We start from the raw sequence: 23,323 nt of genomic DNA on the forward strand, positions 1-23,323 counted from the left end.
AACCAGGAACCTTTGTCATGTTCACACCTCAGGAACTTGGCCTGACTGTACTTCCTCAGGGGCTGTTCCTGAACCCTTTTCAGTACCTACTCCGAACACAAACTACTGGGGAGATGCTTATAGTGACATCTCGCTTGCAAGTTATGCAGAAGTGCAGAGAGAGATGTAGCGGAGCAAAAATTGAGCAAAATGGAATTATTTTTGTAACCCAATTACATTTAATGCATCAATACATTTTTTGTTTGCATCTCCATATTTCTCCATCAGAAAATTTGATCGCTAACCAGTATACTTTTTGTCCACTGGTACCAGCAGTGAAACTGGCCAATGCTTATTAGCAAAATAACATTGCATGGTTTTTTATTCTGTGGAAAATGAAAGATCAGGTTGCAGGTCAGATTTAATAAGAATCATATAAGCAAAATATAAATACAATGCTGTGCCCATTTTGATTGCGATCGATCTCCCCAATATCTAACGAATAATTAAGAAAATGACTTATTCTACCTCCACAGTTTTGGTGTGGCAGTGTAATTTTGTCTAAAATTATGCGTGAAGTTTAACCTAAGACCTTTTTGTGTCCCCCATGGTAATTTATCATAAATGTCCCAGTTCCTGGTGTGAAAGCGACACACGAAAGTGGCCAGGAGCTACAAAAGTTCCAGGTCGAGACAGCCCTGGAACGGGCCAGGTCCAGACGTCCAATGTGAAAGCACCTAATGGCAACTTGCTCAACACAAACCCCAGATACATCTCAGTCCCTGGAGTTGTGTGAAACATCACAAGTGGCATGTAAATGCCAACAGACAAACCTCACAGAGCATTAGTTCAAAAAAAGATTGATAGTGACCAAAAAAAGACGCATCTTACAATACATGAGCTCCCAAAGTATTACGTAACGTGTAGACATATGGTCTGGAATACATTCTTGACTACCTACAATGATCTGGATTCATCACAAGGTTACTAATTCAACACGTTAAATATGAAACCACAAGACTTGGTAATGTGGTCAAAAAATAATCAATCAAAGCAAATCATAAAACCACAACCCCAGAAGTCAGCTTTTTGGAAGAAAATCATGAAATCAGAATTAAACAGACTGTTTAAACCCAAAGCACCTTCTGATCTGAGCTGCAAAGTTCTCATCTGAGTTTTTGGCAAGAGCCTCATGAATTGACCATATCGCAAACATCCATACTGACAAACAGTCTGTCACACACACTTCAGTCACCTCACCACCCAAAACCCCCCCCAAACGCACCATTAGCCTGATAGGTAAGCGTGTGTAGATGAGGACGGCTTCTTCAGAAAGCTGTTAGCACTAAAAGAACTTCATAGTAATGCTGCCCCCCCGAGCTTAAAGTTAACATTGCTACAGCGGTACTGGCAAAGAACATTTGCCGTAGGGAAACACGTGTGTGAAGACAGAGGACTCTGATCTGGCTGAGGCGTAGGGCTGGCCGATATGACCTCAAATCAACAACACGACCAACTGAACATATTACCTCGATTATGAGAAATGAACGATTATTTTGTTTGCTTCTTGCCCTCATAGTTCGCTGACAAGGTTTGTACTGTAAATATGCTTCACTATTAAAGCTGGGATAATTTCTCTAATGAAATTGCATGTTTAATCTTTCTGATTTTAAAATAATTGAAGGAAACACACAGATGAACTATTTATAGTTAAGTGAATATTTCGAACAAGGGAAATCAAAGCACATATCGCTTGAAATGAAAACGTCTTATGAAAAAGGTTACATTTTAATGGAAAACGCAAGTTCCCTAAAACAGTAGAAGATAGCTTGCATTTCTAGCAAAGAAAATATATTTTAAATAATTGCTTTGCTATGCAAAAAGTAGAAAATAAATCTCTTGTAAATGAGATGCAAGTAAATCCTTTTTATATTGTGTAGCATAGTCATAGTGTGTAATTGACAGTTGCATTGTGGAGCCACTTGTTGCTGGGTGGCTGTCAGTCTCTTTTTGAGCCATGCACTGTTCATATCTGGTAACATGATTGTGCTCCGTTACCTTTGATCGTTAAAATTGTTTTTCCAGAGTGTTTACATTTGACCTCTTTTTCGGTGACTAAGGCCAAAATGTGTCCAAACGACGAACACGGCATTTTTCTTTGGCACAAGCTGCTTGAGTTGCTCAGTCGGCTGTGATTGAGTTCTCCTCTATGTTGCTTCCATGCCGCAGACTGGACGGGGCGAAGTCACATGACAAGATACATGCGCTAGTATGTTTTTAAATGGACAGGACATGAACACACACGGGGAAAAGTATTAACAGATTTTTCTGGAAGCATTAACAGAATTAAAAGGGCAAGATTACGTCGATTAGAGGTTCTGAATGTCAGTTTTGATTAATTTTCAATTAACAGGCCAGCCCTACTGAGGCGCGAGTTCTTTAATAAGATGATTGCCTTTAACTTAAGCCCCATCCAAAATGGCACACATAGCTTACAAAGCATTACCCATCCAGCCATCCTCCATGACCACTTATCCCTTAAAGCAGTGTTTCCCAACCCAGTCCTTGGGGTCCCGCAGATTTTTCCCAAAAATGTGGTCTGTCTGGCAGGGAGCTGGGAGGCAGCAAAATAATGGACTGTCTGGGGGTGTCCAAGGCAAGACTGCCCTAAAGGGGGGTGGGGAGACTGCAGCCTATCCCAGGAAGCACGGGGCACCCTAGATGGGATGCCGGTGTAGCACAGGCCGGGTGGGCCGGCTGGGGCAGAGGCCGCGGGGAAGATCCAGGCAGCAGTACCTTCCAGTTGGGGCCCAGTGGACCCCGGCCAGTCTTCACAGAGTGAAACAGGGCTGGATCCTCCTCTGCTTTGTAGTCCTGGGAGAGGAGAGAGTGATTTCAAATGTTAAAAGCCATTTAGCTTTATTAGCTGATGCAATTAACACACTAATATAATGATATTTAGGCTGAAGAAGTAAACAAAGGAAAAAAGCAGCTGCACTGTATTATTCTCTCTCAGCACATGCGGTACTGATACATTTAGATGCCAAATCGATGGCATTTCCCCTAAAATCAAGCAATTTAGCTTCCCAATGCACATGGGTCTGATCAAAAGAAGCAAAAAAGCAAACCGGGCCCAGACACCCCCACCCCCCCCCCCCCCCGCCGGGTTCAACTGCCTTCCCATCGGTTAGCAGGTTTTCAAAGGTCAAATGAAGCCATGTCAGTGTGTAAAACTTGGGACTGAGTCTCCCTCCTAACGAGGCCTGTCTTAAAATTCAGCATGTTTAAGAACAGGCGTGATACGCTCTCAGTGTACAGCCACTGCTTCCCACAGGGGCAGAGCTGACCCCCCTAGCATGGGGTGACCAGGCCTCATAACATCACAACTCAATGACTTGGTGCTATCCAGCATGCATTTTTAAAGGAAGCAATGGAGTCATCTACTCAAGGGTCCAAAAGCAGGACTCCCCAGGGATTCCCAGTAGTCATGAGAGTAGGACCAACCTGAACCCGCTTATCTAGTCACAAAGAGGCTCTGACAACCTTGTCCGTGCAGCAGTTACTGTTGGACTGGCCATGCGCCTGCACTAGGAACGCCACACATATTTAGATTCCTTATATTAGTGTGTACAAGCGGGAGTTGGAGGGCAATGTGTCAATCTGCTTGCCGCCACCCTCAGGCGATCAGAGGAAAACTCAGCGCTTCCCATCCTGCACGAAGCCTGGCCATCAGCCACACTGCCATCAGCCACACTGCCATCAGCCACACTGCCATCAGCCACACTGCCATCAGCCACACTGCCATCAGCCACACTGCCATCAGCCACACTGCCATCAGCCACACTGCCATCAGCCACACTGCCATCAGCCACACCGCCATCAGCCACACCGCCATCAGCCACACCGCCATCAGCCACACCGCCATCAGCCACACTGCCATCAGCCACACTGCCATCAGCCACACTGCCATCAGCCACACTGCCATCAGCCACACTGCCATCAGCCACACTGCCATCAGCCACACTGCCATCAGCCACACCGCCATCAGCCACACCGCCATCAGCCACACTGCCATCAGCCACACTGCCATCAGCCACACTGCCATCAGCCACACTGCCATCAGCCACACTGCCATCAGCCACACCGCCATCAGCCACACCGCCATCAGTCACACCGCCATCAGTCACACCGCCATCAGTCACACCGCCATCAGTCACACTGCCATCAGCCACACCGCCATCAGCCACACCGCCATCAGCCACAGTGCCCAGGAGCTGGAAACAGAACCACTTAAACGCCAGCCTGCATTTGAGGGTGGGCGATGGTGGGGACCAAGGGGAATGTAAGGTGTAGTACCCTGATTACGTTGGGGGGGGGGGGGGGGGGGGGGGGGGGTAATAACGCAAAGCAGCTTATTATACACGGAGGACTGATGGCACGGGAGGCAGCCAAGGCTCCGTGACACACAGGAGTTTAAACGTTAAGTGTGCTGGACGGGTCTGTCGGAGACTCCATTAACCAGGGAAGGAAGCCCTTTCGACATTGTTCACCTCGCCACCGCAGCACGAGCGGGCGACAGAAAAAACAGGTACCTGGAAAACAGGGTAAGACTGATACATTATTGATGTCATGGAAATGCTCAGAAAGATCTCGGTGCCAAACATGCCTGTTTGTTACACTGTAAGAGCCAGTACTTAAGGCTCCGTTTGCTTTATAAATGGGGGCTCAGTTTAATGATGAAGACACTCGAGCAGTTATTAACTGTCCCATCCTTGGCAGTGTATCAGACCAGTGCATTTTGGTACAGTTCAGTGCTATACTGCCAGCTAACAAGACCTGGGAAAGGGCCACAGATGAAATCCCAGGAGAAGTGCTGCTGTTGGACCTTAAATACAGGAGGCACCCTTACAGTGCACTCATCTGTGCAATTCTGTAGAGCTGACAGACAGAAAGACACATTTCTGCGAGCCAGGCTGTTAGTGCGGACACATGCTGATGACCGGTGCCTGAAAGGTGGCCACAGTCCCCAGTCCCTCAGTCTCGATTACAGTCCAGGCAGCGGCTGTCTGGTACCTCCACGACTTCAGGCCTAGTGCAGCGAGGGGCCTCACCCCCCCACCCCCAATCAGGCTCTGGCTTGGTGGAAACAGTGTGTGACAGGTAACCAGCAAAGTCCCCCGCCCTCACACACACATGCAGTTAATGGCCTGAGCCTGGTGCTCAGCACATTATTCATTTTTAATAAGTATGGGGGGGGGGGGGGGGGGCAAAAAGCCAAATAAACAACATGGGAGGGGCAGGTAAATAAATAAAAAACAACACAGACAAACGACCTCCTTTAAATGAAGCACAGCCCGTGGGCCCCACCCACTTTAAATAAATCATGAGCCGCCTCGGGCGAAAGGCGTTGCTCCTCCGGGCCGCACCTTGGCGGGGAGGGGGGAGGGGGGAGGAAGTGGCACATTAATCAGGCTTTTGGTGGCGGCCTTGGCGGCACGCCGCCTCCCAGCAGCTCGTCTGCTGCCCTGCAGGCTCGCCCTGGGGGTACAGGCCGGGCAGCCTAGACCAGTGACAAACTCATCCCGCATAATTATCTGGCACCACACGCAGTGAGCGCATGCAAGAGCCTCACAGCCTGTGCAGGGGGACGTGGCGACATGGAAAGTAAAACACAGAGACGGACAGACATGTATGGGGCTGGAGCAAGACACCGATGCACTTTCTATAACATACAGCAACGTTAACAATCCATACATCACATATAGACCAGGAGCGGGGGGGTCAGCCCAAAAATGATCATTTAGAGATTCACAAACACCCATGGTAGACATCGCCCCCCCCTGACCCCCCCGACCCAGCACTCCATCTCGGCATGAAGTGCTCTGTCTGGCAGAGCGGCACGGACCACAGGAGCAGAGCCAATCTGAGGTCGTCGGGGGGGCGCGACAAACACACCCCCCTGCACCGGGGAGGGCAAACCATTAAAGACACTCCTCATTAATTCTGGAGCATTTCTCCTCTTTTGCTTTATTTATCCTTCCAGTGGTGACAAACCTGGCAGCGGCTTCTGTGTGACACTGCCGCACATTTACTGCATATAAACACGGAGAGAGATGCAGGCCGGCCGTCCCCATGCACTGCTCCTTCTATGAAAGCTCACAGCGTTTGTAAAAATGAATGCATATATACAGGGTGCACCCCAGGCCACTGGCAGGCACGGGCAAGAAGGGGCAGCATGAGCAGCATGTCCCGCACCACAGAGACACAGACAGGACTGCCCGACAGGGGACCAGCCCTCCTCTCACCTGCCCAGCTAAAAGCAGAGACGGATTAGCATGCAGAGGAGCGGGAAGGACAGTCCTCTCAGAGTAAGTTACAGGTCATTTTTATGAGAGCACATCTACAGTCATGGCCAGAAATATTGGCATTTATGTCAGAAAATGTACCACTTCTCCCAGAAAATTGTTACAATTACAAATGCTTTGGTATCGTCATGTTTATCTCTTCTGTTGGCGCTGGAAGAAAACAAAAAAGCACAAGGAAAAAAAAATCAGACATTCCACACAAATGTCAAAAATAACCTAGACAAAATTATTGGTACCCTCAACTTAATACTTGGTAACGCACCCTTTGGAAGAAATAACTGATTTTAAATCACTTTCTGTAACAATCAATCAGTCTTTTACATCTTTCTACTGGAATTTTGAACCACTCATCGTTTGCTGGATGCTCCAGGTCTCTCAGATGTGAAGGGTTCCTTCTCCCAGCTGCTGTCCTTAGATCTCTCCACAGATGCTCTATGGGATTTAGATCTGGTCTCATTGCTGGCCACTTCAGAACTCTCCAGGGTCTTAAACCATTTCTGGGTGCCTTTTGAAGTTTGCTTTGGGTCATTGTGCTGCTGTAAGACCCATGACCTCTGGCTGATACCCAGCTTTTTGACACTGAGCCCTACATTGCACCCCAGAATTCTTTGGTAGTCTTCAGATTTCATAATACCAGGCAAACAGTCAAAACGACCAGGGCCTGAAGCAGCAAAGCAACCCCAAAATATCAGTGAACCTCCTCCATGTTTGACTGTAAGGACCGTGTTCTTTGCCGAAAACAAAAAGAAGCCTTCAAAGGAAACAGTAGAATGATGTGTGTTACCAAAAAGCTCTATTTTGATCTCATCTGTCCAGAGGACATCCTCCCAGAAGGATTGTGGCTTCCACAGGTAGGTTTTAGCAAACTCCAATCTGGCTTTTTTTATGTTTCTGTGTCAGCAGAGAGGTCCTCTTGGGTCTCCTGCCATAGCGTCCCTTGGCACTCAGATGGCGATGGGTAGTGCCAGCTGACGCTGTTGTACCCTGTGCCTGCAGGTCAGCTTGAATTTCTTTGGAAGTTGATCGAGGTTCTTTATCCACCATTAACAATTCTTCGTTGTAACATTTCATCAATCTTCCTCTTTCATCCACGTCCAGAGAGAGTAGCTACAGCCATGGGCTGGAAACTTCTTCACGATGTTGCGCACAGTGGACACAGGAACACTAAGATCTTTTGGAGATGGACTTGTAGCCTTGGGATTGTTCATGCTTTTCTATAATTTTGGTTCTCAAATCCTCAGACAATCCTTTGCTCTTCTTTCTTTTCTCCATGCTCCGTGTGGTACACACAAACACGACACTTGAAAACAAGATTGAGTCAGCATTTCTCCATTTTAGCTGGTTGCAAATGGGAATTTCCATACTGCTAGCATTCTTCACATGCTTGAAATACAATTATTTCTTAAATTTTTGATAAGGTGTCAATAATTTTGTCCAGGCCATTTTTGACGTGTGTGGACGTCTCGGGACTTTTCCCTCTGCTTTTTTGTGTTCTGACAGTGCCATCGAAAGGAAACGTGAATACCAAAGCATTTATAATTCCAACAATTTTCTGGGAGAAGTGGTGCATTTTCTGACATAAATGCGGGGGTGCCAATATTTTTGGCCATGATTGCATGTTAGATTATTAGTCAGATTAACCCTGACCCCAAGGATCAAACACACACTCAGGTAGTACTGAGGTCAAACAACATTTACTTTCACTATATACACTACACAACGATAGCTGCAGTTCAATATCCATTGAAACAGTAAGTTCATCTCAGCTACAACACGAGAGGGACTATGTGGGAGCTGTATGTGTGTCTTAAAAGCAGCACTGGGGGGGGGGACGGGACATAAACTTGCAGAATGGGGCCAGCTTGATTATGGAGAGCCAGGGTCAGGCCCAAGGAATCATGCATTATGGTGGGGGGGGGGGGAGGTTTCTGTAAGATCATTTCTGCTGCCGTTTCCTGTGGCTTTGTCAATTCGGTGTGAGGAGCTTGTGCTCTGGCCATGGTCTCCAGCGAGTACCTCAGGCGGCCTGCTCTGCCCATCACGCGTGCCTCAGGCGGCCTGCTCTGCCCATCACGCGTGCCTCAGGCGGCCTGCTCTGCCCATCACGCGTGCCTCAGGCGGCCTGCTCTGCCCATCACGCGTGCCTCAGGCGGCCTGCTCTGCCCATCACGCGTGCCTCAGGCGGCCTGCTCTGCCCATCACGCGTGCCTCAGGCGGCCTGCCCCATAAACAGTTACAATGTAGCGATAATTCAGCCCCGGATCAGGGAGGGCTGCTCTTACAAACGACCCACAGCACAGCAACCTCACCTCACCGGCGGCCTGCACCCAGACACAGCTCTCCTGTGTGACTGCCAGGGGCGTCACCTGTCCCGCTTCTTCCGGGACTCTTTTTGTTTTTAATAGTCTTGGAAAATTTATTCCATCTCCCAGGACACCGCATGTCCCGCGTTTCAATAGGCTAGATCAATAATTAAAATTTGTTTAGATTTTGCCTGTATGTCCATCCACTTGAAATATGCATCGTCTTCCCAACGGTCTATCATTGGCTCTGGTGTGATGTGACACAGTACCAGCATTTCCGGATATTGGGTACCTGTATTTTATGTTGTACATACGTTGGATGTACATTATACAATGTATACATTATGATTAAGCAAAAGGTATGTTACAAAGAACAGTCCCTTATAAAAAGTGGATCTGGCAACAAAGGACATAACTTGCCCATCAGCTTGGATGGCTACTACTGAGAGCATGAAATAAGCAGTAGACCATTCTGTTAAATCTACTGTAGCTTTACTACTTCATGCCAAAGTTATTCTAGAGCAACATACCCAGTGAGATGGGCGGCGAGACAGAGGACGTGTGTTTTTGTTCGTGAGCAATCCAGTTGTCAGTATGAGTGTCTAGGTTTGTCAGACAGGCCGGCAGTAGCGTCAGCTCGCGTGTGGCTGCAAGACAGGGGGAGGCAGCTGGGCCACAATGACGGAAACCACTGGGAGAACTGAGCCCTTCCAATTCATTAAAAACCTTAATACAGGCAGTCCTCAGGTCATGGATGAGATCCGCTCCCTAAATCTGTCTTTAAGCTGAATAATACAGTACACAATATTACTAATACAGCAGTAATAAAAGAAACTACACACAGTCCTGTACCATACTGCACCCCGAGCCAAAGCACCACTGAAGCCTCGCAATGTTTTTGTGAGCGTCACAAAATAATGTGTGCGTTCGTTATAACAAACTATTGTATTCAACCGAATTTTTTTATATTCTAGACTTCATGGCAGTCCTTTCTTAAGAACAATTTGTACACAAGTCAGACGTTCTTAAGTACAGGCACTCCCTATGTTTTGACTGGATAAAAGTTGAATCACATTTCAGTCTTGTGCCGATGAAGGTGTCAATCAAAATGTGCAAAATGTGCCCATCATTTGACTCCACCACCCCCACTCCCACCAACAATGCCCAGTCTGGTCCAATCATATTAATGCCATTAAAATCACACTTTCACTAATCCACTAAAAAACAAGTTTGTTAACCACAACCAAGTATAACTTAAAGTAAAAGATATCTCACAAACTCAACTAGTATGTGATTCAACTGACTGACCTACAAGTAATTTCAAGAATTCATATAATTTCTGCAAATTTATATCAAAATTACCAGCAAAACAGAAAAATCACAATATACGATGGCAATTGAAATTACAGTCAAGTATGCAAGTGACTGGCCACACGATGGCGCCAAAACTTCGACCATTAAGAAAAGTTATAGATTACAGAGATGAAGAATCACTCACACCAGTGGCCACTTGATTTCCATCTGCGATATCAATAGGGAGCACATCCACTGTCTTCCATGTGGATGGGTCCAGCATATGAACCTATGAATCAAAAGCAGAGCGGCTATGATGAGAACAAGGGGAAAAGGAGTGAATTTGAGTAAAGAATCATATATACAGCACTTATGTGATCTAAACCTTGTTAAACATTTCCTCAGGCATATATGATAAATTCATAATATCATATATCATCATATATCATATAATATCATATAAGTTCTTGATTTTTCAGGTTTAATAATGATTTCTCCTTGTTCTTTTAAGTTATATAAAACTCCTCCCATACATTTTTAAATAATTTGGTTGAGGATAATACATAGCAATCATATTGTGCTAATAGATACTAACGTGCAAAAAGAAATGAGTATTCAGAAAACAGCTATAAGCTAAATCTCTATTCATTAAATTATATAAAAGTAACAATTACAACTTGTGCCTGTAAAGTCGGATTAGCTTCTTTATAAAAGGATTTCCGGCACTTTGCAGTTACGCAAACAGAAAACACAAATCAAATGGAAGCAGAAATGAAGACAAGGGAGCAAAAAAAAAAAAAAACGGTAAATACACAGTAATTAAATGAAAAGAGGAAGAGTAAGGAGTGAAATAAGGGAATAAGGGGACAATACCAGGTTGGGATACTAACATTATCTATTGTCCCCAAATCCGGTTTATGCCACGTTTCAATTTTGATGAAGAAGTCGTCTTTCATGTACTCATTCTGAAGGGAAGGAGAGGTCAAACCCCACAAAAAAACAGAAGAACAGGACATTCAGAGCATTATGCACAGAAGCCATCGTTTATATATGTAACCTGCCTATTACATACATTTTACCCACAGCGATTTCATAGAGAGGCCTGACACTTAAACCACCACAGGCCTTTAGTTTAATTTAAAAACTAAAGTCTGCTAAATTTTTTTAGTCAGTATTACAGGAACAAGCCACAGACTCAAAGCATAATTTTACATTGTGCATATAATCATTTGAGTATCATATACAAGTTATTATAAGCATAAAGCTTAAATCATGATAACTACAAATTTTAAATAAATTATAAATGGAGTGAGTTTCATGTCTGAGATGGTTTTACAATTAAATTTCCTGACCACAGCATTAGACTTTGCTGGAGGCCTGGCTCTACTGCCTGAGAAGTGCAGCTTGAGACAGACTCCGTTGGCAGGTGTGCGTGTGTGTGTGCGTGTGTGTGTGTGTGTGTGTGTGTGTGTGTGTGTGTGTGCGCATGGCATCCTCACACACTCAAAAAAGGAAAGGGGCGCCAGAACCATGCAAAATAGCAGAGCTGGCAAAGACCCCCTGACTACTCACCGTCACAACTGCAGTGAAGGCGATGGCGGGGGCAGTGGGGGGGGGGGGGGAGAGGGAAAGTAAAACAGAGAATCAGATGCCAGCGTCAGAGAGTCCTCACAGAAACCTCCAGAAACAACACGTTCCTGGTGGAGCAGCAGATGCCGAGGAACACTCCCATTTAGAGGAACACTCCCATTTAGTCCATAAGATTCCCAGACTATAACAGTTAAAAGGTTATATTATCCTAAAAAAACGAACTACCACTGGTTTAAGGAACACGGCCGTGACTCAAGCACGACATACTGCACATGCCGCAGCACTGCAAAGCGGGTGGGGACGGGAGAGGGAGCTCACTGGTTCGGCAGTAGGGGTAGGCATTCCAGGCCTTCTCGTGGAACACCAGGGCCCCCTCTGGAGAAATCATCTTCACAAAGGTGGGCACTTTACTGTGGGACAGACAGCAGAGACAAGAAGCCATGAGAGAGCATGCAAAGCCAGCAAGCGCCATCCCTACCCCCCCCTTCACCCGGCGCCATCCCTACCCCCCCCTTCACCCGGCGCCATCCCTACCCCCCCCTTCACCCGGCGCCATCCCTACCCCCCCCTTCACCCGGCGCCATCCCTACCCCCCCCTTCACCCGGCGCCATCCCTACCCCCCCCTTCACCCGGCGCCATCCCTACCCCCCCCTTCACCCGGCGCCATCCCTACCCCCCCCTTCACCCGGCGCCATCCCTACCCCCCCCTTCACCCGGCGCCATCCCTACCCACCCCCCACCCGGCGCCATCCCTACACACCCCCCACCCAGGGCCATCCCTACACACCCCCCACCCAGGGCCATCCCTACACACCCCCCACCCGGCGCCATCCCTACACACCCCCCACCCGGCGCCATCCCTACCCACCCCCCACCCAGGGCCGCCTCGTGCTGTCACAGGCGCTGAGGAGCTGAGGTGCATCAGGACTGAGGCTTCCACATTCAATCTGCCACCTCACCTGAACACCCAGGCTAATTAATCACTTCCCCGATTTGGAAAAATTACCTGGATTAAAGTTACCTCCGGATTAAAGTTCTGAAAGTCACACACACACAGCTGTGCTCTGACATGAACGTCCTTTCCTTTTTTATATTCTTTCATTTTCTCTGTAATTTCCAAATCCCAGTCTGACGGCCAGTTAGCCTCCAGCTAAACGAATAGCAGCAGGTTTTAATGAAGCCTTTAGCTGCCTGAGCTGCCTCCTAATCACCTGAGCAGGATAAATAAGCAGAGAATCTAAAGCAGCAACATTTACCGCTGCTCCAGGTCTATGTGTGCGGCTTTTGTTCCTCAACCCTAATTAGGACGCTTAACAAGGACCAAGACTTGCGAGCTGATGTAGTCAAAAACACCACATTTAAATTTACACATTTACACAATTCAATAATATAAAGTAAACCCATAGATCATGACCACCTTAGTGACATTTTGGGATATTCTGACATTATACCCCAACCAGCAACAGAACAGCACCAATGATTAATGAATGACAGTTGATCAGAAGAAAGCAGCTGGCACAATCACAGGAAGGAGGATAAACACAGTGGCTTGAATCACTCATAAAGACAAACAAAAAAGAAAACTAAATTCAGGGCACCAGAGCTGTTTGACTTTTCAGCAACTGAAGATAAATTTAAGTAACTTGGTTTTTCAAATAATTTAGCTTGGACAGTAATTTGATACTATCATAAGTAATTTCAGCAAACCTTTTTAAAACAAAAATGAACAAAATGTATTTATGCACAAATATTCCCTTCATATCAGGCCACAGCACCCTCTCCTGGCCACGTGTGAAAGCAGATAAACATCTTCCGTGTAAAATGTACCTCACAGCCGACAGGAAGAGGACGACGCAGAGGAAGGTGTGGGCAGACAGCAGGATTTTACTTGCCAAGTTGTCTGCTATAGCAGTACTCAGCTCAAACCTCAGGAAGGTCTCACACACACGCTCACCAGAATGAGGATGCAAAAGAAGACACACCACTGAAACCAGACAAGCTACTGCTCCCAACTTTGCTTTTGTTTAGTGATGGAAAATACTGCTAAAGACCAAGTTACTCACAAGGCTTGACATTTACTGGCTACCGCAGAGGTGCGAGCCCCAGGCCTCAGCCCAGAGAGTGTCAGTCACGTAGGCTGCCATGGCCACACAGCCAGGCGCAACATGCAAGGCGCAACATGCAAGGCGCAACATGCAAGGCGCAACATGCAAGGCGCAACATGCAAGGCGCAACATGCAAGGCACAACATGCAAGGCGCAGGCCGTCTCCTGCCTGCAGAAACCACCTGATTCTGGGCCAACCTCAGGGACAAAGCACTCACACAAGCCAAACATACTCTTTAAAACCCTTTTACAACTTCTCCAGAGAACAAAACAGACCCAGCCATGGTAACGGTCACAAAGCATATAAGAGTACAGATGACAAAAGAGGTTAATTTAATTGTTATATTTTTAATCTACCAATATTTGAGCTAATTATTTAAAGCTATGAATGAGCATTTTAAATAATGAAAAGCCGTTTCTGCTGTAGCTTTCGAGCCCCCGTGACTGTATATAGGACTAGCGGGTATAGAAGATGGATGGATGGATGGATGCTTGAGCCATTTACAGGGAAAAATGCAGAGAGTTAAAAACTGCCATTAATCATAATTATTCTTGACAACAAATTGAGATTAATAATTCCTTCGGTCCACATCACAACTGAGGAAAATTAAGAAACTCAACTGGACTACCAAACAGGCATTACAGTAATGCACAAGGATCGGCTGGTTGGAATAGCAGTGTAAGATGCTGGCTCTTACACTGGCTTGGGGAGGCTGCAGTGCATGCAGGTCCAGTCCATTGAAGAGCTAATCGCTAGAGAGCACCAGCAGCCCACAGCCATTTCCTGTATTACCTTTGTGTTTCACCTATGCCATCAACCAGGCCTTCAAAAAGATATGAATATAGACAGTTTCTACTTCCTTTCGGCAACTATCAACAACAAAAAGAACCAGCAGTCAAAACACTGCAGAATGGCACTTGACAGAGCAGACTTGAAGGGAGTTCTTTACTGCTACTGACATACTGAATACGCCATTTTCTGGGAGTCTTTTTGAATGGGAAAGCTGGACAATGAAGGGAGCAGGACAGAAAGAGTGCTAATGCCTTTGAACATCTGTGCTGATGAAGACCTAAGAAAAAAAGGCATAAGGAAAACAAACATATCAACTCTTGATGGAACTGACCTTCATCTGAAGCACAAATGACCAGGCTATAGGGTCTTATTATTATGGGCATTTTGAGAAGATCCATTGCATTTGAGGAGGTCATAATGCTTGGGAATGTTTAAGGTACAAGAGGAAGACTGTGACCAGCAACAAGATGAACTATCTAAAGAATGAACATGCAATGAGAAGCCTGAAGACCCAGCAAATGAACATTGTGATATTGATTTAATGCCACCTAGGCTGTGTTCAAAATGTCCACTCCCTCACTAACTCACTCTATAGGTTTCACTACATAGAACACGCCCACTCCCTCACTAACTCACTCTATAGGTTTCACTACATAGAACACGCCCACTCCCTCACTAACTCACTCTATAGGTTTCACTACATAGAACATGCCCATTCCCTCACTAAGTCACTCTATAGGTTTCACTACATAGAACACGCCCACTCCCTCACTAAGTCACTCTATAGTGTTCACTACATAGAACACGCCCACTCCCTCACTAACTCACTCTATAGGTTTCACTACATAGAACACGCCCACTCCCTCACTAACTCACTCTATAGGTTTCACTACATAGAACATGCCCACTCCCTCACTAAGTCACTCTATAGGTTTCACTACATAGAACACGCCCACTCCCTCACTAAGTCACTCTATAGGTTTCACTACATAGAACACGCCCACTCCCTCACTAAGTCACTCTATAGGTTTCACTACATAGAACACGCCCACTCCCTCACTAAGTCACTCTAGTGTTCACTACATAGAACACGCCCACTCCCTCACTAAGTCACTCTATAGTATTCACTACATAGAACACGCCCACTCCCTCACTAACTCACTCTATAGGTTTCACTACATAGAACACGCCCACTCCCTCACTAACTCACTCTATAGGTTTCACTACATAGAACACGCCCACTCCCTCACTAACTCACTCTATAGGTTTCACTACATAGAACACGCCCACTCCCTCACTAAGTCACTCTATAGGTTTCACTACATAGAACACGCCCACTCCCTCACTAAGTCACTCTATAGGTTTCACTACATAGAACACGCCCACTCCCTCACTAAGTCACTCTATAGGTTTCACTACATAGAACATGCCCACTCCCTCACTAAGTCACTCTATAGTATTCACTACATAGAACACGCCCACTCCCTCACTAACTCACTCTATAGGTTTCACTACATAGAACACGCCCACTCCCTCACTAAGTCACTCTATAGTGTTCACTACATAGAACACTCATTAGGGGATAAGGGCAGACAGCAGCTGACACATTTTGGACACTGGGCAGATATGGGCACTGCTACATAATTATGCGATGGATAGTCGTAATTATTATCTGTCGCATAAACTAACAGCAGAACATGGACAACAACATGACTATTTTTTGACCAGTACACACCGTAATTGACACTCCGATTTTGTAGTGCATTATATAGTAAATGAAATTTACAGTTGAGAATTCGAAGAGCACTAGAAAATGGCAGTACCACCATATATTGGACTATACAGTGGCCAAGTGGACATTTCTAACACATCCCTAATAATAACAGCCCCAGATCAGATAAAGTGCAGATTAGCCAATCAGTACAGGTTGAGGATCAGTAGAGATACAGTGACTGAGGATGGCCAAGAACAGTTTGGGAACCACCAGTCTAATGAACCAAATCATGCTTCTCTCCGACTACTAAGTTTGTCAGCAGACTGAAGGAACTGTACACAACCAGTTTTCACAACCAGTATTCTACACAAAAATAGCTTGTTTCATTCAACGATCTACTGAGAAACTGGATAACAGTGAAGGTGGCCACACAATTAAAGTGACATCCGGACAAAATAAAATCGGAGGGGTCAACAAGAAAAATCTGTCGCATACTTAAAACAATCCTGCGATGTACATGAAAACACTGTAGGACAGGACGGTTGGACAGTATTGTGTGCATGACCGATTTAATGAGCCACAAATAAGATGTAACTGCTAATAAACAGTATAAAAATACAACTTTAAGTTCTTTTGATTAAGGGCACAGGAATTCAGGGGACACTGTAGTTGAAACTTCTGATAGGGACTCTGAATTTCCGAGTTACGAGTTCAAATAGAATGCAGCATTAGTCCTGCTATCCAACCTCTTGGTGTTACCTTACGTGAGCCAATCGTGGGTGGATCAGTACAAACAAAAAAGCCCTACACAGGCAGTGCGCTGAAACGGTGACCCACCACAGTCATCACTGGTCATATGACGTTGTATTGCTAAATTCAGTATGTAGCCACCTTGAGCATGAAAAGTAGTGCACCAAAGCAGGCAAGGCAGGCAAGGCAGGCAAGGCAGGCAGGGGAATACAGGTGATCGCACCTCTTCAGGTGGTAGATCTTGTGTGTGTACTGGCCCTTCTCGCCCTCCTTCTCATACGGCTCGTTCTTCAGCACCTCGATGCCCTCGCCGCCACCCGTTTCGTTCTTGCTGGCCTCTGCCACGGAGAAGAGCTGTCCCACTTGGTACTGGAAGGAAACACAAATCTGATGTCTTACATTCTTTCCTCAGGTAATTACTGGTTCTGTCTGGTGCAGTGAGGAACACAGAAAACACTGCATTTCTGTAACTTGTCAGAAAAACCACTAAAGAGTATGTTAGTTACAAGACAATGAGGAGTAATTTGGGAAGGAAATCAAATCTGATCTACAGAATCCTCAGTGGACTAAGCCTTAGAAGAGCTCATTGGTGGATCTCAATGTGAACCTCCTGGGGAAGGTGGGACAGATGAAGGGTTGAACCCCACACACAGTGCTGTTCACTCATGGTCCCTGTGTGGCATCTTGATTAGGGGCTGCGAGTACAGCTTTCGGGTGAGGTGGTACAGGTCTGTAATCAGGCCTGACCTGATGAGTAGACCAAACATTGCGTGCATGAGCCATAGTGGCTGTGAGCACAGAGGCCTCATTGTCTCCACCACCACCATAGGTTCCAGCAGGGACAAGCTGGCTCTCAGATTTGCGATGCACAAGAACAAAAACAAAGGGCCACCAGTACAGCAGGCTGATCTGTCAGCATGTGACAAAGGAGAATTTAAGGGGTACGTGCTGACTGCTGATCACCCCCCCCCACCAACACCACCCAACACTGGCTCACATATGTTCTCCGAGTCAATTACACACACATGGGGGCTCTCTATTGCGGGACATCTCAGTCCACTAATCGAGGACCTCAAGACAGATACTCCCAGCACACTTGAACCAAAAAAATTAAGCAATAAAGAACGCAGAATACCTGGTACAGGTATGTTATGAGCTGGAAGGAAGCGAAAATGTGTTTTTTCTGGGGGTCTCTGACAACTGGATTGAGAAACACTGCTGTAAGAGTAACCAAGAGCATCGCAATGAGAATGCAGCTGCCACTGGCTGCAAGCAGACACAGCATAGAGCCAGTGGGGGACCGCCAGCATTCCCCTGCTGCCTGAGGCACTCAATGTCCCCAGAGATCTGACTCAAAACTCAGAACAGTTCACTCTCAGTGAGTTTTTGTGAAATGACAAGCTTCTGTCTTGGGTGTATCGCTGGAACAAAGTTAATTTGATTTGGATCTGGACTGTCATTCGGCTAAATTGTTAAGTTAAATTGCAAAGTGATGGACCGCTAAACTGACAATGGTTTTCCCTTCCTGCTGCTCCTGGAACCCCATGCAATATAAGCGATAAAGATGTTTGGATGTCATCTAGGTTCAGCCATTTTGCATTACTGCAGGCAGGTCAGCCCCTCAGACAGACTCCCTAACAAAGCACAGCACAGCTCCCCGCTCAAAGGCTGGTGCAAATCACGCCCTGGGCTCGATGTCTGCCGCTTTCCTCAAGGATTCTTTCACTATTCTGCAAACACGAATTAAAACGTGACCACATATGGATTCAGAAGCTATTTTTGTCCACAGTAACCCTATTAGCTGGTTCCTGCCCCCAGGACATGAATTCTAAATTCAGAACAGAAGTCTTATTGCAGATAAAATTCATTGCAGCATCACAGGTGTGTATCTCCATCTGCCATAGTCAGAATTCAATTATACTAGAGAACATTCTGACACTTTGATGAAATAATTCCTCTTTTACAGGGAAGTAATGAGTTATTTCATTACAAAAGTTAGCATCAGTAAAACCATTCAACCAATACTTTGAACTGCCTTCAGCAAAAAAAAAAAAAGTCTAAAGATGTAAACATGAAAATGCCTAATGGTGATTTCAGAAAGTACAGTTGAAAAAAAAGGTTACTTTTCAAGGCAAAACAATAACACATTGAAAATGAGCTTCTCTTTTTGTGCTAAATATAACCATTGCCAACATTTGTTTCCCGCTTACAAGCTAACACGAGTCACCCCAGGGAACACTCACACGAGAACCGATATTTCAGTACTAACAACATGATGGCACCCCTTTGTCTACAGTACCGTAGGTACCGGGAATGCAGTACTCCAGACCTGACGAGAGCAGCATATATACCTACGAGTGTTATAGTCTCCCTTTCAGGTGATCCCCAATTTCTGTTTTGTTTCTTTAAAAAGAAAAAAAGGACATACCCAAAATAAAATGCTTATTACTCTTGAATCACTTGCACTACTTTCATAACCATGGCCTGGTCTAAATCCTGATACTCTTAAAACGTTAAACCACAAGATTGATTTCTAAGTGTTACTTATATGGAATTCAGTACAGTTTTTGCCATGAATGATTTTGTGGTTTATTAGAAACATCTTGCTTGGCCTGGCGACTCTCCCGACAAGGTTATCAAACTGACCTGCATTTGTTTTCAAACACAGATTAGCCACGCGATCGCTTAGTCAGTATTCTTACTCAAATCAATATGCTTACCTTATTTATTCCTTATTAATCTCGATGGATACGGCAAAGGCTGTTCCACAAAACATTGATCATTTGTATTTTAAGCAGTATTGATTGTTCTAAATACTCATAGGCTACATGCACCTGTTTTTTGTAATTTTCAAATGTTTTTAATAAAGGCATATATGTTGGAGAACATGGCATTTATTATTTAGTTTTTTACTGTGGTATCGATTAATCCTTACTATCTGATGCACCAGGATAGTTCCATTTCAAATGCTCTTTTGTATGTATCATGTTCCTGAGTAATGGCAGTTAATTTTTGCATATTTCACAGACCTGCACTAGTGTAAGGAATATGCCAGACCACTGTTTTAGTCATTTTCCTGCCCTCCCGCTGCCATACTATTCTCAGTTTGATTCCACATGCTGCCAACTACTGACAATGCTACTAACTACTGACAATGCTACTAACTACTGACAATGCTACTAACTACTGACAATGCTACTCTGCATTAACACACAGAAAAAGGTAAGACCCAAAATTCTTCCATTTGCAGAACTGTCCAACAGACTACCTTTTTAATTTAGAAAACCCATTTTTGCATACACTGCTCACAGAAATGGACGCTTGCTTAATTCAAGTAAAAATACTGCAAGTTTATTGACTTTTATAACAGAAATCATTACAACATTCATTTATTAAAAACATCACAAGTAACCAGAAGTTTTACTTAAAATATTCAAGTAGTAATAAATTGAAACCAAAATTATAGTTCCAAAGGAGCTGTTCCAAGTTAAAAATATTCCTTGACAAGCATCATCAGGAGCTTTTTAATTAGTAACACCTTTGCAGTAACATAAAACACCAAACGTTTGTGTTTAGTTCCCCTTTGGGAGCCAGTGACCACAACTGCAGTTAATAGCAAAATAGCAAGAACAGAACTGAACGAGTCAGTGAATATTGCTCGACAACGGACTTTTGTTATGAAACCAATAAATTCACAACATTTGTTTTTTTTACTGAATTAAACAAGCGTCCCAAGACTTTCTGTTAGCACTGTATAGCTTAACCAATAAATATTCACTGCAGCCATAGTTTCACTTTCATTTCAAGGGAAACATGAGGGAGCCTGAGCCGAGCCGCTGGGGCCCAGTGCTGCCACAGTCACAGGGCCAGGGCTAAACCCACTTTCACTGAGCTCTTTCTAGAACGTTTCTGAGGCATCCTTGTTCCGGCAGCAGCCAGGCCTGCAGGTCCTTCAGCCGCGGTTTGTGCCCTTTTATGGAGGCAAAACCGCTGGCTGGACAGTGGGAAGGGTAAGGAAGCAGTATAAACATGACTAAGAAGCACCTCACATGGGCCGGGAGCTGCCCTTCATGTCGCAATCTCAGCCAGTCGGGGCACTTGCTCAGGTGTAACGAAACCACCATCTAGTCTGAGGAAAAACATCCCACAGAGTTCTGGCTCCCAAATAAAACAGAGCCCCAGTCTTCACAAAAGCCACGTTCGCTGGCCAGCAGTAGGTGATGCAAGGGTTAATAAACCGGCGCGTGGTCAAAGTTGTTCCAGATCCCAGGGCTTCCCTCTCCTTTCGCCCTTAATCTCAGTCCTTAACTTGAACCATTTCACAAAAAACCACAGGCATGCAAAATATAACAATTAACTAAATGTATTTTCACAGAGTCCCCTTCCATTCACATGACTGTGCAACAAAACTCCCCCTCAGCATACCCAGCGAATGTGGCAAAAACCATTATATCAAATGTGCTACACTAACATCTCTGCAGTTTGTAGCATCATGGAGAATTTGCAAGAAATGCAAATATATTTGCCATGTATTTGCATATAAGACACCCCTGCCTCCATTAATAGGGGACCTTTCTAGTGAATACAAGGAAGAAACAGCCTTACAAAAGATAACAGCCACGCTAAACATATTTCAAACAGCTGAGCTGAAAACTTCACCCAGAGCCATATACACATTTAGGGTCATTCCATTTTAATTCATAAAATGGTGCCACTATTTTTGATTTCGAAAAAATCTGGCATGCGAGTTACATATACCTTCCAGAACACAGAAATGTTGTTTTATTAAAATAAAATAAAATCCCTTTGAGATATAGTGTCTTTTCTACACCCCAAGTAGCAAAACACAGATTATTCAGAGTGTTTTTGTATGAGCTGTAACGTTTTACTATTACAGATATGGCTCAGCTATAGTTTATTGGAAATATCAGAAAGCATACAACATTCACATAAGGCTAAGTTTCTTTTTTCGAGGTCAAAGTTAATCTTGCCTGCAAACTTGACCAGCAGTATGCCTGAACTTTATCTTACAAGACAGGAGAAATTTTCTGAAAAGTCCCAAAACACACTTTAGGTACATATTTAAAAAAAATCTTGCACATGTTTGGGATGCTTATCTCATTAAGGTAACCAAGTTAATGTTTTATATACAAGTATATATTTCATTTTAAAAAATGACTTGTCATTCCAAGCCAGTCCTTCACTATTTTAACATAAACAAATGTAGTAAAAAACGCAGTTAATGAGATGAACCATGACCTTGAGAAAAGAAACAGACTTATAGGAGTTTAAAAAGTACTCCTGGAGCTTTCCAATGAGCTACAGCTGAGCCATGTAGCTGTAATAGTCAAAACTGTACAGCTCATAAGCTCACTCAAATGCATTTTTTTTTTTACCCAGGGTATAGAAAAGCAGCTATAAAATAAAATAAACAACATTTCTGAGCTCTGGAGGGTATGTGTAATTTGCATGCCAAATTTAATCAAAATTAAAAATGGTGAAACATAAGCATTTGAATTAGTTGAATAAAAATGGTGTTTATCCATTTATGTACCTTGGTATTTTACTGGAGAGATTCGGGTAAAGTACCCGACAAAAGGGTACAGCAGTCAGTCCTCTGCTAGGATATTAGCCAGCAGCTTTCAGGTTAGGAATCCATATCCCCCCCCCAAAAAACAGATAAAGCACTGACAAAAGATGAAGAGGATGGAGAGGAACGGGAGCCTCCCACCAGGGGGGTGATGTACTCACCTCTTCTACAGAGCACGGCAAGACCACACGGCTGAAAGAGAGAAGAGGAGTGGAAGTCAGGCAGAGCAAGAACACTCAAATAACGGAGCAGTAATAAGAACAACACACTTCTTACAGCAAGACAGACGTCACTCAAACTAAACCAGATATCCCCATATGGAGAAACGTAGAGCGATTCCAGTCGGCGATATACTGTGAGGTATGGATCAGTGTCTACTTCCCAGGATATGTCCAGAAACTCACTCACAAGCAGCTAGTAGTTTAATAGGGTTTACTGAGAGGTTCAAGAAACAAAGTAACAATTCAAAGAGGCACGGAGTCCCACCAGGCTAACTAGTGCCCCCCCCCCACCTCTCTGACCTGCAGCCCAAAAATTATGAATATTGTCAATTACAAACTAAGTCTGATCAGTACGGAGACCCTGGATCATAACTGATAGTTTACCAATTACTAATATAAAACTCAAGACCACAGAAGGTAACTTTAAACTGCACCCCCCCCCCACCACGTTCATTCTCTGGATGGACCATTAGACCTTTGAGGAAGGTTTTCACTTATTTGTCTGGAAAAGCAACTAATATTGAATAGTAGGTACAACTACTGATAACAATATAATAAACATTTTTTGTTAGTCCATCCATTTTAGGGCCCATAGGAAACATACTGTAGCTTAAACCAT

General features: G+C 44.7%; 1 protein-coding gene across 1 annotated transcript in view; it reads right to left on the reverse strand.

Annotated features, from left to right (window-relative positions):
* Positions 1-23,323, reverse strand: part of LOC111850587 (phosphatidylinositol transfer protein beta isoform) — a 39,994-nt gene that overhangs the window by 5,839 nt on the left and 10,832 nt on the right. Inside the window, exons 2-8 of the mRNA XM_023824622.2 lie at positions 22,645-22,675; positions 17,117-17,262; positions 11,849-11,940; positions 11,513-11,520; positions 10,831-10,905; positions 10,146-10,229; positions 2,776-2,853 (exon numbers count right to left, since the gene is read on the reverse strand). Of these exons, the coding sequence (XP_023680390.1) occupies positions 2,776-2,853; positions 10,146-10,229; positions 10,831-10,905; positions 11,513-11,520; positions 11,849-11,940; positions 17,117-17,262; positions 22,645-22,675 (514 nt within the window). The remainder of the gene's footprint in view (positions 1-2,775; positions 2,854-10,145; positions 10,230-10,830; positions 10,906-11,512; positions 11,521-11,848; positions 11,941-17,116; positions 17,263-22,644; positions 22,676-23,323) is intronic.

The sequence above is a fragment of the Paramormyrops kingsleyae genome, chromosome 2 (assembly GCF_048594095.1).
Source record: "Paramormyrops kingsleyae isolate MSU_618 chromosome 2, PKINGS_0.4, whole genome shotgun sequence".
NCBI classification, from domain to species: Eukaryota; Metazoa; Chordata; class Actinopteri; order Osteoglossiformes; family Mormyridae; genus Paramormyrops; species Paramormyrops kingsleyae.